The sequence below is a fragment of the Lethenteron reissneri genome, chromosome 34 (assembly GCF_015708825.2).
Source record: "Lethenteron reissneri isolate LAM-NWPU_2019-01 chromosome 34, ASM1570882v1, whole genome shotgun sequence".
Lineage (NCBI taxonomy): Eukaryota > Metazoa > Chordata > Hyperoartia > Petromyzontiformes > Petromyzontidae > Lethenteron > Lethenteron reissneri.
The window spans coordinates 8,293,119-8,309,381 of record NC_083812.1 but is presented as its reverse complement, the minus strand read 5'-3'; the positions used below and the strand labels follow the sequence as shown (position 1 = coordinate 8,309,381).

The window sequence follows — 16,263 nt, the reverse complement described above, 5'->3', positions numbered from 1 at the left end:
ACCTACACAGTGGCGGAGGTTGAAAGTGTAAAATTTTATGACAAAATCTGGCTCTGGTATGGAAACTAGCCCGACTGACAATCACCCCTGGTGAATTGTTACATCTGCCGTGTATATTCGCCAAGTCTACAATTTTGTATATTTTCACAGTTGTGCTGTATACCACGTGTTGTTTGGCAACTAGCAGGATTGGTGATGCAAAGCATAGTACTGTACGTACAATGATATATTTTTTCGCTCAGTGGCACAGGTTGAGTTATTGTGTAAAATAAAAAGCCCCAGGAAATAAACAAGCCATGTTGGATGTCTGCCGCGCAGTGAGGCATTTCACTCAAGTGACTTCCACAGGAGATATATAACCCACGTAAAGTTGTACCGCATGTTGTTCGGCACGTGATGGTCTACATTTCGCTCCACCTTGCTGGGAGCTTCTTGAGTTTCTGCCCAATGTTTTTCTCCAACTTTTCACTCCAACTTTTCACTCCAATGTCTTGCTCCACATGTCGAGCTCTCAGCAACTGCCCTGACGAAGCTCTTAGTAAGTGGTGCAAAAAATACATAGGGCATCATTCCAAATAAATTGGAGAGTAAAACCCAACATCACATTGAAAAGCTGTTTGTGAGGTCTGTTGATGAACCTATACAAAACCGCTGGTCCTTGGTGCAGATATATGCTATGGAAGTTTGGCTCACCAAATGAGGCATGAATGTAAACCATTTCCTTGATGCAAATCCGTCATGATGAGCCAACTCTGTTAAAATATTGCCTGATGTGGTTTATATATCTGCTGTGGAAGCAACTTGACTAAACTGCCTCACTGTAAGGCATACAACTAACGTGGGCTGGTTATTTTCCTGGGGCTTTCTATTGCACACAATAACTCAATCTGTGCCACTCAGCAATGTATATCATTGCACGATGCTTTGCATCATCAGGCGTGCTAGTTCAATCCTGTGTAATACCACTTCACTCCCGACTGTTAAATTAGCAGATTTTCCCACTTCAGCTGCTCTTATGATCTGAATGGTCTCAGTGCCCTCCAAACTGTGTTGATGATGTGGCAGTCGCCTGGCTCGGCAAGGCGAGCATCAGATACGAATAATGATATAAATAATTAGCCAGAGGAAAGTAGGCCACCATAAGAGTGAGAATGATAATAAGCGATGGATGATCGTGAATACGCTCATCCATAAAGACTGCTTCTGGGCATAGAGGGATATCATTAAATAATTAAGGTTTACTGAAATTATTAAATGGACTATATCAATTGATTGCTGAATCATTTAAATTGCGGACCCTTTTAATCCACAACTAGATGACGGCCTTCCCACACCATGTCAGTTGCAGGGGTCGTTTGCATCAGATATCACTTCACTCATGTTAGTCCATGGTGAGCAACTGAACTCAGGAGACAGGTTCATAGCGAAACTCATGCGCCATTTCGCTACTGTTCCTTTAATACTCTCTAGGTTTGCTCACCAGCTGTGATGTGAAGCTCAAATGGTCATTGTGGTGTTCATCAATGCGGTGCCATCGTATTTTGCAATGAATGACGTAAACTCTATGGGGATTTGGAAAAAGGCACCTAAATAGACTATTTGCATTGGATGGAATTCCATCAAGTCAATATCGCACTTGCAATGAACCCCATAGATGCATCCGGCACGTTTCTTGACCGAGCACAAAAGGTTTGCACTAGAGTCGGTCTTTTGAAGCGGACTTGTGGCCAGCACACTTTGGTGTCAGAAATACTGACACTGACATAAATACAGGCTCTCTTCTGTGGCTGCACCTCCCATTTATCCGATCATTGTGTTACGTGCATTACTCATCAATGAGTGCTTTTGGTTGCTTGCGCTCCAGTCAGTCCACGTGGCAGAACATGGCATGTGAATGGCGTGTGCCAATTGCCTCTGCAAGAGCTGTTAGAACACAATAGTTCTAAATGCCAATTTAATCTGCATTGATTCAAAGCTGCACACCTATATTCTCCAATATACAACCAATCATTGATTCAAACTTTTAAGTGCAATGCAATATGTTCCTAAATGTTTTATGTGTATGAAAACGCTTTATTTAACTGGAGGTCATGTAATAATTCAGGCTGGTAGATGCCATTTGGCCCATAATCGACTCTTGTGGGTTTACTTAGCCTGACTTGATTGCGCAATTTGTGTTGATGCATCACTACACTGATTGTGAATAAGGTTCATTATAAGTGCAGGTTTTTAACGTTGTAGACTGATGACACCATTCTGTACCCAATTGTCCTGTACGTAACCTGTGTGTGTGTGTTCCATACCTGTCGACCCATACGGTTTACCCATATTCTTGTACAGAGAAGTCCATACGGCATACAGCCATTTCAATACGGGAAAAAAAACTAATTTGTTTGTGTTTCTCCCTTGTCATGAGACTTTGTACGATGAGCGTTGAGATATATAAGGGCACGGGGTGACCAATAAGGTCTGAATTGTTCTGTAATAAGGTAGCGCACTGATAAGGGGTTGACGGGTATGGTGTTCATTCCATTGCAGTGATCCTCTGCAGCTCCAGCAGCTGCACAATCAGGTACTGTTGGAGCAACAGGAAGCTTTCCTCCTCTCGCACCATCAACAGATGCCATTTCCACCTCCACCGGCAGCTTTCCTGCAGTCCCCGACTACGCCGAGCCAACCTCCTGTAGCAGAGACAGCGGTGCCACCGCCGCCGCCGCCACCACCGCCGCCACCAGCCCCACCAGCGCCACCGGCGACCACGACGGCAAGCATGAGCCTCGCCAACTCGGCGGCACTGCCGCTCAACCAGCAGCCCAGCCGTGCTTCGGTGGGCCAGCAGTCCTTCAGTTACGCCAGGCCCAAGCAGTTTATCGCTGCCCAGAATTTGACCAGCACCATCATATCCGCGGGGTCTCCTTCTTCATCTCCTGTCCCGACCAGCCTGGGCCTTTCCCTCCCAGCTCCACCGCCGCCGCAAACCGCTCCGCCGGCAAACAACACTTACCGGATGGCTTCCCCGACATTGTCGTCACCGACATTCCTGAACAACAGCAACGCGAAAACCGCAGCGGCCTACTCCCCTCCCATAGCCATGTCGCCGCCGCCCCAGTTCTCGGCAGCCAGCCCCACACCGCCCGCCACCTACCCGGGCTCCCCACACGCCCAGCCGGGACACACCTGGTCCTCCCTGCCGCAGTCTCCGCAGTCGCCTCCCACCGTCAGCCCGCCGGCCTCTTTCGTGCAGTCCCCGGCCGCCTTCCTGAGCGCACTGCTGCCGTCCCTGCCCTCCCTGCCACCGACCAACGCCATGGGCCTGCCGAGGGCGGCCCCATCCACGTAAGGCCGCACGCATCTCAAAGGGCCATTGTGTGAGCATGATGAATTGCTGCAATTATTGCGTAAAAATGCGAGTTGTTTGTCCATAATTGAATAATACTTACATTTTTAGGCGTTTTTCTCTCGCTTGCTTGTTAAACGTTTCCGCTCCATCTGGAGCGCTGTTGTTATTACTGGCCGGGACGCATTTGCATGTAAACTTAACGTGAAATATTTGAAATGCTGTGGTTGCCATGGTAAGGTGTACAGGGAATCTCATCTAGCTTTCCTGCACGGCATGTTTAAGGGCACCTTTAAACGTCAGGTGAAGTACCTTTAAGTTGTAGCAATAGCTAACCCAGTTTGTTGACACACTAAGAGTGTTAAAACACTTTAAATTAAAACAGTGGAGGATAATGAAATAATTAGGTGACTGCTTCTGATTTAACCACTTTGGAGATTTCAAGCATGTCATGTTGGCCGGTGGCCATTTAACATCGCCCCAACTAATATAAATTGCCTCTCAATTCTTGGCTTCATTTGATGACCCTTAGCCAAGTGATTATTGCAGCCCAAGTGGCCCTGGTGCCTCACTGTAACATTCTCCATCACGTTGAGACAGGCAGATGCAGGGCTCGCTCAAGAGGCAGAGCAGGGGCCCGCGCTCCGTCAGCGAAGATGACATCCGCGACACGAAGGATGCCCTCATCCAGGACCTGGAGAAGAAGCTGCGGTTCAAGGAGGACATATTGCACAATGGGCAGTCGGTAAGATTGTCGCAGTCATCCCGGCTCAACTCATAAAGGGGGATAATTGCACATGAGATGTATAGCAGTCGATCAGTAGGGGATTCGTAACATGGCAAGCTATAGGTAAGGTACAAGTTGAGTCCTGCAATTGCTCACCACTGTTGGTGAAAGGAAATCCACTCCAAAAGTTTCTCCAAGAGCTCTTCTACAGGGAATTTGGCCTACTCTTCTATGTTGTTCAGACATCTCAGACGAGGTGGGAGTAACCACACTTTACACCACAACCACCACACACGACCTGCTGGTCAATGAACACTGGAAGCTGTGCACAATATAATTCTGGTTTAACTTGTGAATTGCTCTGTTAAGGTTCAGCAGATGTGTGTAGTTTCAACACGATAATGTATTTCTCAAGCTGTATTTAATGGGTATATTCATGAATCACTACATTGCATCAGTTGTTGTTTCTGTGAAACCCATGAATTATAATGCTTCTTTCTGTATGTTTACCACTGCGTATCAAAAAGTTGGGCTACATTCATATTGACAAATTCCTCAGTCCACAAATTAAACTCAGGACATCAAGCTTCTGAGATATAAGCTGTTGGCATACCTATGTGGCCACAAAAACCCAGTTGGGGAAAGGTTATGGGAATTTCCTACTGCTTTGCTGTTGAAAATAAATTATACTTAATACTTTGCAACCTAAAATAACGACGATTGTCCTCTGGCATGAGTCTCGAGGGATGTTTTATACTTGGAGCCTATCAGTCACGAGTCTCTGGAGAAGTCATGCTGCCAGCCGCTGATAATACAAATGCAGGCCAAAAATACACCTGCAGAAACTGGCACATTTACCGATGCAGTGCATAGCAATGGTGCATTACTAATTTACAAAGGGAAATATCTGTCCCACATAGTTCACGGGGATGTTTACAAAACAATCTCTGTGTGGAATGTGCATTCGTTGGAGGTGTTTTTTTTATGTTAAGTTAGATAATATTATGGATTGTTTTAAAGATGGCAGTCATGGGCTGGATTTTAAGACACATCCTTGCCTTCTCTTAGAGTCAGAATTATTACGTTGTAATTATTACTCATTTAAATAACGTTAGATTAGTTAATCCATATTATGTTACACCTTCATCATTTCTTCAAATGATCTGCCTGTCAATGGAGAAGCAATGCGGTGACTGAAAAGCATATTCCGGGTCTTGGTGTTGAGTTGCTTCTTAATTTGAAGCTGGTGACAAATTGGCACTTTAAGTGGTCATCAGTGATAAAAAAAAAACTACATACAATCTGCAATGAATGTAAGGAATGGACTGCAATTACCCACGCACACTCATTTCTTCGTAATTTACTCCTGTGAGTACACTTTGGTAATGTTACAGTCTCCCCGAGGCTGGTGCCCCAGCTCAATGTTCAAGTGTGCGGCCAGGAAGGCTTCCGTAACTGAGGGAGCTTTACCTCAATCAATCCGTGCAGTCACGAAAGCTTTAAATCGAAATAAAACTCAATCAATTATCACTGAGATTTCCGTTCCAGCACAAGCCAAAATGTAAAAGCAAATGTTTACGTACTTCCTTCATTAGAATCATCATCATTAGAATAATGCATGATCTTTCCACTGCTGGATGAAAGCCCCCTCAAGCCATCATCATCTAAGCAGCGATCCATCTCGATCTTGCACACGAGCTAATTTAACGACTTCATCTCTACGGTGGATGTCTTCTTCCACGTGCTCTCTTCGTTTGACTGCCATGCCATTGTTATAGGCTTGGCCACTGGCTACTATCCCTTTTGGAGACCTTTTCTTGCCAAATGACAAAATGTTTGCCTTTAACACCGTGAAAGGCCAGTTAAGCAGGCGTGTGTGTGCGATATGCAATAATTTGACATCGGACAAAAGCTACAATTATAATTTTTATAATTGAAATTTGATGGGATAAAGTGTTATCTAACATTATTTATGTAATAGTTATATTCTAAATATAATGTACTGTTCTTATTCACATTCGATATTTACATTGATGCTTTAGGGATTTATTTGATCCATCAATGATATTATCTGCATAAACAGTGCAAATTATTACTTGTGGTACAAGTGGGACTTTGCTAATGATGCATTTTCTCATGAAGTATTGCTTCTTTAAACCAATAGCGTCTCCTAACCTTGTTCTATCCCTAAAAAGAATAATATAAACAGATAGCTGCATATTAAAATGTTTTACATGAGATAAAAAAATATATAATTTCTCCAACTGGTTTCAACTTGGAAATGTTTAAGAAATAATTTTTTATATACTAAGGGTTGTCACAAATTGCAGTCCGTGACTACCTTTTATTCTTAGCTTTTCAACTCTGCCATAGACTGAGATTACAGCAGCTTACACCACTCTTGCAAACGAGACTGTCCTGGTCTCTTGAGTTCTCATCTGGTTCAACAAATTAAACTTCAGCAACTCTTGTAACTAAAGCTCAACACGTTTGTCAATAGATAACCAAAATAATATATCAAGAAATAATTGATTCAATTTTGTACTTAAAGCAGTAATTTAAAGCTATACTTTATTCTTTACACTGTCAAGTTTTTTTTTATATTAATTTGCGGTTTTAGAATTATGGACGATAGCAATGGTCATGTCCAATTTACTGGGAAAGACTGAATGCTACACATGTATACGCAGGATGTGTCAGATCATTTGTAACAGTCCACATTTGCTTTACTTACTAATAATCGCCACGTGTTTTCACTTGGGAGTTCAGATTGTGGGTGATTTTGAGGAATTAACATAGTACCTTTTCTGACTTTTTTGTAAGGAGTGTGTAAAACAAATGAGATTTTAATAGTGCACAGTAATTGCTCTCATTTGTAAGAGTGATCTCAAATACAAGCACAACAACAAATGAAGGAGAAATCGGAGGGGATAAAACAACCAAGTAGAAATCAGAGGGAAAAAAATCATATTACAGAAGAAATCTAAAATACTGTTTGCTTGACAGAGGGTTGTAACAAACAATATATTTCTTTTTTACAATTATTTGCGAAATCTAATTTAAAACAATGTGCTCCTTTTATATTTTCTATATCAGCTGTGGTCCATGATATGTCACTTTTGTGTGTGTGTTTTTTTTTATGTGATCCCACTGTAAGAAAGATTCCCACGATATATTTTAAGATGGGAGTGTTTTCTGATGTAAATTATAGCTTTTTCTTATATGGGAAAAATATATGTACTCAGAATATATGTACTCAGAATTGTTTTTTTGTTGGAAGCGCAGTAGATGTTTGGATTATTACATCAAAGGATCATGCCAGATGGAAATAGCCTGGAGAGGAACTTATCAAGCAGTGGCTGATGGTGATGAAGATGTTTGAATAGCTGAACACTCAATAGGTTCATCTTCTTGGTTTTTTCAGGTAAAGTCACGTAGAAGGGAAGTAATAAAATAATTAAAATATAACATAATAAAATCATTCTCACGACGTTTCGGCTACAACGCAAGCAGCCGTCTTCAGGTGAAGAATGAGACACTGCCAAGCTAGGAGCTTATATATAAGCTGGGTTGGAGGTGGAAGAAGAGCGCCTTAACAAAAGAATGTGCATATCAAGAGGAATTTAGCATATTCATGGTAAAATGCGTAGGAGGTGGGTGGGGGGGGTTTAAAGTCATATTATGCCCATGCATTATGCAGGATCAGCAGCACCAAAGGGAGGGGGCAGGGGGTAGCATTAACAAAGGGAGGGAATGTTAATAGTTTGTAGAAGCAATGAAACATATGAATGGGAGAGGTTCAATCATATAAACAAGTCTGCATCTAACCCGTATGAAACTACTACACAACACCGATCAACCTACCTCAAGTAGGACTAGCTCCCTTCATGTCGTGTGACCTGCTACGCTTATCCAAGTAGTGAGCACTCTTTGGCTGATTGCACGTTGTCATGCGGCTTGCCAGGTGACGAGAAAGCTTGCTTTCCTGTGAACACCCCATCTGCTGAATAAAAGCTTGAATTCAATGGCCATCTATGATGTGCATCGAAAAATGTGACACATGCCTCATGGAAACAACAGCCCGTTTTCAAGTGTGTCTGACCTACTTCCCCCCCCCCACCCCCCTCTCTTCAGCACTGACACTGTGATTTGTTGCCGATCACTGGCTGTCCCCGTCAGCTTTCAAGCATGGGGCGCCAAGCTGTCCTCCTAACGCTTGCCATGCTCCTCGCCTTCTTCATCCTCCCCACCTCCTCCACGCATCCCCCGTTTGTCAGAGGCTGACGTATGAGGAAAAGATGGCTCGCAGGCTTCTTGGACCAAACAGCACCGCTGTTGTTTTTCAAGCCGACGAGCCCGAAGAGCATGATGCCGAGGCGCAGGTACAAAATCTGGATTCTCTTTTTTTTTTCTACGAGGTGCAGTCATGCAAGCTTTGAAATGGGAGATGCTCGTCGTTTTACAACCGCCGTCATTATTTACCGCAACCCATTTTGACACGCCCGTCATCCAAATTGAAAAGGTCTGTCAACGATGGGAATCCCAATATTGAAAGCGGTGTTATGAGTCTGTAACTTTTAATATCTCATTTTCAGAGCTTTGTGACCACCCCTATTTTTTTCTATATATAAGTAATTAAAGCGATATTTCAACAACAGAGGTAGATCCAAAATCTCGCAACAGAGCACAGGTGAATGCATGCCCGTGTCTTAATCTTGAACTGAAAACATCTTTTTAAAAAACATAAAGCAGGACCCTCCTGAAAAAAGAGGCCTTGAACTTAGTGTGTCTTCCCTCAATGAAGAAGTGATAACAATGATTAAGTGACCTACATTTATCATTTGCTCAGGATTAAGCAGCAGGGCATTCATCCACCTATGCCACAGAGTCGTTTTATTTTTCTTTGTTAAAAAAAAGTTTGTCCAAACTAAATATTCTGAATGCCTTTCTAAGAAATACCTGAAACTCTACGATCATCATTTTGAGTATTGTGAATTTCAGATGTAAACTAGAGCCATTTTTATACTTCTAATTTTAGGGACAAATTATGGTTGTCTTACCCATTAACTGAAACTGTTTCATTGATTCCAGGTTTTCTGCATCATTCGCTTGTTGCTTGAGTGATTTGTTTATGGAGATTATTTGGTTGGTCAAGACCATGCACAGCTCACTGAATTCATCGCTTTTGTTAAAACATCTCCCAGTTCCTGATTGCACACCATTTTTCATTATTCCACTCAAGACAATTTTTATCAACTATATTTATTCGCCGGTAGTTTTTGCCTTCAGCCGTATCCTGGTAACTTTTCTTATATATTTTCAAACAAACGCACGGGCGTCACTCCCAACAACCAAAATGATTGCGCACGTGCCACCCACCAAGACAGCCGCTCATCCTCATCAGACCTGGGTTCGCATCCGCTCCCAAGCAGCACAGACGTGTTTTCTATTCGGCACTGACATGCCAGCCACCGTGCCTGCCATTAACCCTGTGCCCCCTCCCCGGTTTCGTTTGGTGCTGTGCAGCTGTGTGACTCGTCTCACCATTTTGTTTTTTCCCCCCTCGTCCTCGCAGGACTTTAAGTCTGTGATACAGGCAGCCCGGGAGTCTCTTGGTAAACAACAGGTTAAAGGAACTTACTGTTTACCATTTTACTTCCATTCAAAATACTCTATGCTGGCTTGTAGATGAGAGACCTCTCTCTTGGGCCCATAGATTGTGCACCTAACGCAATGTCAAGACGAATGTACATGGGAGCACTTTGAAACACTGAGTAAACCAGCTGCAGAGCATTCTACTACCATTGGCAGGTCATGTACAGGGAAGCAACATTAAAGCTGTTTTTATTTCTCCAACGCCAGTTCGCCTTACAAAAATTATAACGAGTGCCACCAGACTAACCACATGATGTGTTATCGCAAGATAACTGTAAATAATGCTCACATTTAGCACTGGCAGAAAACATCAGTGCAGTGATACTGATTAGTGCACTAAATCTGTATCCTGCAGGAGTTTTGTTGTAAAGTTAAATGACGACTTTTCAGGATTCGAACTGCGGTCGCTGTTGAATTTGACCCTTCACACCGCAAATCTACTGGGCCCAAATGCTATCGGTATTCCTTAAGGAGTCCAGGAATTTGAGCTTGTGCATGGTCCAGCAAAGCAGATGACGCCTGCTTTCCTGGTTTAACCCTGTTTTTGCGTGCTGCTGCATGCTGCATGAAAGAGGAGGCCCGATACGTTCCCAAGGATTGTTATTAACGTGTCCAAAATTAAATGAAGCAAAAATAATATCATTAAAACTGCATCGTAAATGGACACATAGAAATTATGGATCTTTCTAATTCTTGGCCTATAGGCCTTTGCTTAAAGACTGGACATGTTTAAAATGCCTGTTGTAAATATATTGCCAAACTTGTATATTTGATCCTTATGGCGGTACCCCGGGATACCAAATAATACAAAATGGCCAAGGCAATGAAATATTTTATTTCTGGGACACTATGTTTTCCAGGGGTGTACTTCACTCCGCGACTGGGGTACCAATCAATCCGAAATCAGTGCTACTCCGTGATGTCGAAACGCAGCGAGGACCATTGCGCTGAAACCCTGAACGCTCGTACGCACAACAGTGCATTGTGTACAGCTCGTCGAGATGAGTCGATTGCCGCATCGCCGACCATCGATAGACTAAAAGTGACTGCATCACGGACATTATGCGAGAGCCGGGGTACTATGGTACCCTGGGGATACCGCCATAAGGTTCATTTATTCCTAAGCATACATTTAACTTACTGTATTTTTCTAACTTTAAAGAAGCGCTGACTTGGCAACTGAAAATGCTTACGCAGTACTTTTAACAAAATTTACCTCAATTGCAGTATTTTTTACGTTATGCATTCTGGCAGCATGCTCACGCAAGACTTTGGATATTAGACTCCTCAATGTATTATACATAACTTCATATTTTTTCATATATATGACGATATGTGTAATTGTATTTCTGCATCCTGCTTCAATATATATGTATCTTTTGTTATACTTTCTCTTCGTTTTCCCGAATTTAACATTGCACACAAAACACAATGAAACGACATCGTTTTAAATGATACACCTTTTCAGCTCAGGCTGGGTTTTCTAATGAATTAATTTTTCATTTCGTTTTACCTCATTAATTTTGTCTTCGCATTGTTGGAAAGGTCACATTCAGACCATGGCCATTTGAGTAATGAATACAAGTGGAGAGCATCTTTTACATCCACTCTTTATCTCTCTTAATCTTCTGGAGGTCTCAGATTTTCCAAGCCACCTACCCAAGCCACCTCCATCATGTGGAATGTGCAGAGGTTACACAATGGCCATTGAGGTCCCATGTGTCAATGCTTCTTAATATCTCTTTGTTTCTCTCCTGCTCCTGTGCCCACTCTCCATCTGCCCAAACAAATTAAACTAAACAATCTCAAACATGAAGTATGTATACACTATGGTGCTTTCGGTAAAGTCACGTAGATAGAAAAATAATAAAATAAAATAAAACACGACGTTTTGGTCGTAACACAAGCGTCCGTCTTCAGGCTGTATATAAAGCCACAACAGCAGATCATTTTTTCACACCTGAAGACGGATGCTTGTGTTGCGACCGAAACGTCGTGTTTTATTTTATTTTATTATTTTTTCTATCTACGTGACTTTACCAAAATAACCAAATAGTATGGATTCCTGCAGTCACGAAAGCTTAAAATCAAGATCAAGTATTTAGTGAGGCATGCTCTCATTGGTCCATTCTGACCCACGTTCCAGTGAGCTTTCGCAGTCTCTTTGAGGCTCTTGCGACCAATGTTATGATTCACAATTGATTTTCGAGTCACCTCACCGCATCGAGAAATACAATGTGTCATACACCCTCTTCCACCTGATGCAAGCAAATGAATTAAGTGGTCACGTGAACACACAACACCAATGTATTATTACTTCGGGTGCACTGGTGTGTTGGAGAGCAATTTCACAACAGGCAAAAAAAAATTGGCACATTTTTCACGTGACAACGTTATTTATTTGGCTGAGTCGGGTGGATGAGGGTGTACCACACACGTTGCCATTTTACTAGAGCGGCGATATGACCAAAACATTTTCTTCTTTTGACTTACTTTTTTGTTCTTTCGGTAAAGTCACGTAGAAAGAAAATAAATTAAATAATACAATTATTTTGTTTAATCTCGTAATTTCCGACTTCTGTTTCCAATGTTTCCACCTTTTTTAAATTCATCTTATTATGAATTAAAATTTTGTTCTATTTCTCTTCATCCTTTCTTTCTGCTATGGATACTCGTTTTTTTATTGTGGTTATATGTTCATAATTTCAAAGGCAGGTGTTGTGTTGGAAAAAAAAGGGACTTTCCTTTGCATCAGCTTCTGGTATCTGGATCCGTATTGTTTTCATTCTCAGCCTCTTCCACTGTGGCACAGTGAGGGCCAGCCAACAAGTATAACCCGTAAAAACAAAGTTTTTCACTATAAATCCTTTATATGCGTGGCGGCTAGAGTCCTCTCGTCCTCTGGCTTGAGATGGCTGCCACCTATGGATCAGATGATTGCATGGCAGCATTAAGCAATTGGTAATTAAATATAATATTTTTTCCTAAAAAGTGTAAAATTTTGGAAAAAAAATTTCACGAAAATAAATTGTCACGCACAACGAGTCTGTGTGGAAAATGTCAGCTCGATTGGATCACGGGAAGTGGGTTAAAAAACGACCGAAAGATTTGCACGGTCCTAAGCAAGCAAGCGAACTTAATATAAAGGATTTAAAAATAGATATTACCTCCTCTCTTATCCAGTTTTAACTGCTATTTTTATTTTCTTTCAAATGCTTCTTATATAAGCATAATCAGGATAATGGTTGACAAATGTTCGAATTTATGTCTTGCCACACTGCATAAATTAGAGACATTCTTAAAATGACGTTTATTTAATTTTGCCACATTTTAAAAGGACACTTGGTTTTTATATTTCTGTGCAGAGTAGGCACATTATAAAATTATTTACTACGTGCATTCACTATAAAATGAATGAAAGTTGAAGCACCATATTCTGACAATGTGAAAACCTTTGGTCAGAACACATTATTTTCCTATGCTTTTATGATATTTTCAATGTCTTCAGTTTGACTTCTTCTATAATTTTTAATATCTTTACCCCTTCACGCTCTGTATTGCTACATCTAATTTCTCAAGGCAGTTTTTATATTAAAACATTATCTCAACTTGTGTTGGTTCCTCCGTGTGTCTGTAACCCCTCAATGATTTTTTCTAATCTATATCTCTGCCTATGTCCATGGTTTCTTTCTAGTATCTGTGTGCATTTGTGACTCTGTGGGCCATGTACATTCTGTCCATGCTGGTGTCACGTTCCCTCTCCTCTGGGTTACGTACACATTTGTTTTTTGTCGTCCATGCGCCCCGCCGTGGATTGGTCGTCACCCGTGTGGCCCACCTTTGTCTCTGTCGCCACCTCCGCCCGCACCTCCCTCTATGGCCACACGCAGGAGTACAAAGTCTCGAGCTTTGAGCAAAGGTTGATGAGCGAGATCGAGTTCCGCCTGGAGCGGACTCCGGTGGAGGAATCCGATGACGAGGTCGAGCACGATGACATCCCCACGGGAAGGTGCATTGCTCCGATCTTCGAGCGCAAACTCAAGCACTTCAAGACCTTCGAGGGAAGCCCCATCACGTTCTCCTGCAAGGTCTCCGGCACCCCGACGCCAAAGGTACCGCCTACATCTTCCGGAACAATTCTCTCGTGCCGCATTCCTGCGCCCGCGCGGTTCACGAGCGGATGCGAGTGATCTCGGGCCGTTTTCCCGTGGAAGTCTTAACTGGCCAAGCCAGCTCCATTCAAGTACATGTCGCCCACTGTTATTGGGCCATTAAGCATTGGGACAAGAATTTGGCCTTGCCAGGCTGTACCAAGAATGGCCTGGCAAGGCTTGGGTCTGTTTTATAATGGCCATAGAAATGCAGCCTCATTTGGACCATGTGAAATATTTCACATACTAACTAAAACAATATTAACTTTAAAATATGGCCAGAAAAATCTGTTGAGTTGAAAATGTGGTTGTCCAAGTATGATTTCAGTGTTGTGAATTGTATCTTGGATCTTGTATTTCATTTGTTCTTGGTGTGCATGTTTAGCACGTGGAGCATCTGGAATTTACACAATGCTGGGATTCATAATGTGGAGACACAAATTATGAAAATTAGATTCATATATCAGAGTGCTAACCACTGTCCCACTGTTCCACCATCTTCAAGAGTAAACCCTTCCACACATATCTAAAAAAAATTTGTGTGAGATGCACAGTTGTAGATCTCAAGAGAAACAAGTACTGCAGCACATGTCCAAAACCCCTTGACAAATTTGATCTGTATTGAAAATTCCTGTTAAGGATCGAAACACAGAACTGTGTGTGTGTTGTTATGACAATATTATTGGCTGCAGACACTGGGATTTGTATTTCAAACATTTTATAACAGATATGTAGATGGATTTTTTTTCTCAAAGTAAGAAAAGCTTACATTTCCTGTCATACCTTTAAACATAAAAGATGCTTTATTACCACAACGATGATAAACTACAGCAATATATTACGCGCAGAAGTCAAAGCAAATGTTGTGATATTACCGTTCCCATGCCTAATAAAGGTGCATGCACACAATCTGTACTAGAACGGTGACATTAAAATACAAACGTGTGGAGACATTCTTCCTCACAGCCAGCTCCGAGGCACGACATATGCCAGCATTGAAAGAGCAGAGCCTCTATTTGACTTGAATGAATAGCACAACAGACCACAAAGAGGTTTCAGAGTGCTGTACAGTATAACAACACAGCGTTCAATAAAAGTCACAAAAACACAAACGTAACAAATAACACACGGTGCAATGTGTCAGCGACAAGCCATTCATGGTATTTTCATAATGCTCAATAATGCACGTCAATGACACACTATGATAATATTTGACTTTGAAAAACCAGGTCTCAGACCATTAAAATAACATTTCATTTCATTGTCATTTATGCTCATGGATGTATAGCAGCAACATTTGAGGTGCATCAAAAAACATTCCTATATACATTTTGGCTTAATAAGAAACATTTAATATTTGTTTACAAATTTTTATCGTGCAGTCTTAAGTTGCTCATATCATGTTGCAGACATTTTTACACTCCTCACAGGAGAGACAACGCCTGGAATATTATTTGCCTTACTAAGCAAGCATCTTATTTTTGCTCCAAAGCAGTCTCCAGTTTTATTCCACACAAGGAACTTAAATATTGGACTACTAAACAGAAATTGTAAGCTACCGATTCTCCAATCCTTGCATCATGTTTTATTAACGACAGTGGTTCAAGTTTGGCAATGCAAATATTAGCTCTTTGTTTGAATCGTCGTCATCATCATCACCAAAATTTCACAAATATTAGAGTACACTCAGTAAAGCTGAAAATAGCTGCGTTAAATGAATAAGAACAGGGAGGTTTTGTAGTATCGGGGCTGCCACTGAAAAAGTCCAATCAGTGTAGCCATGTAGATGAAACCTAGGCATTATAAAAAATACCCTATATTTTCTCAAATTGAATCTGCACTAGCTGGCCTCTAGCCTTTACTTAGGCCCCATGAGTGAAAGCTTTAAAGCCCGGTGATGTAGATTGAAATTTGGTTAACTCCTCAACCCCGGGACCATTGTGAGAACGATGGATTGCAGAATATTGTGCGAGTGTGCGAATGTGCTGTTCCACCGTTCCCTTTCGGCACGCAGATATACTGGTTCAAGGATGGGAATCAGATCTCCAAGAAATCCGAACGCTTCCAAATGCAGCGAGACTCTGAGGGAAACTGCTCCCTGCACATCCCTCTCACAACCATGGATGACGACGGCAACTACACCGTCATGGCTGGAAATCCACAGGTGTGAAGAGCGCACTGGACCCTCCCCATGTTCTCCAATTGAAACAATGATAACGATAATTTACTGAAATCCCCCCTCCCCTCCCCCAACTCTGTCCACCCAGCAGTTTAATGGAAATGTGTGCAACAGTCGGTTCGGCAGGTCGCGTATGGGCACTCCCACCTCTGCCAAGACGCCTGGTTATCGTGGAAGAGTAGGCCAAATTACCCTCTCTAGAGCTCCCACTAGT

The 16,263-nt window shown here is 42.0% G+C and overlaps 1 protein-coding gene across 7 annotated transcripts in view; it reads left to right on the top strand.

Moving 5' to 3' along the window:
- Nucleotides 1-16,263, top strand: part of LOC133350644 (palladin-like) — a 148,313-nt gene that overhangs the window by 115,820 nt on the left and 16,230 nt on the right. For 6 of the 7 annotated variants that reach the window (XM_061565240.1, XM_061565237.1, XM_061565239.1 and 3 more), the window contains 6 exons: nt 2,539-3,336; nt 3,938-4,082; nt 8,342-8,446; nt 9,640-9,690; nt 13,610-13,831; nt 15,885-16,034. In XM_061565240.1, the coding sequence (XP_061421224.1) occupies nt 2,539-3,336; nt 3,938-4,082; nt 8,342-8,446; nt 9,640-9,690; nt 13,610-13,831; nt 15,885-16,034 (1,471 nt within the window). The remainder of the gene's footprint in view (nt 1-2,538; nt 3,337-3,937; nt 4,083-8,341; nt 8,447-9,639; nt 9,691-13,609; nt 13,832-15,884; nt 16,035-16,263) is intronic. The other variant, XM_061565241.1, reaches the window with a different exon arrangement.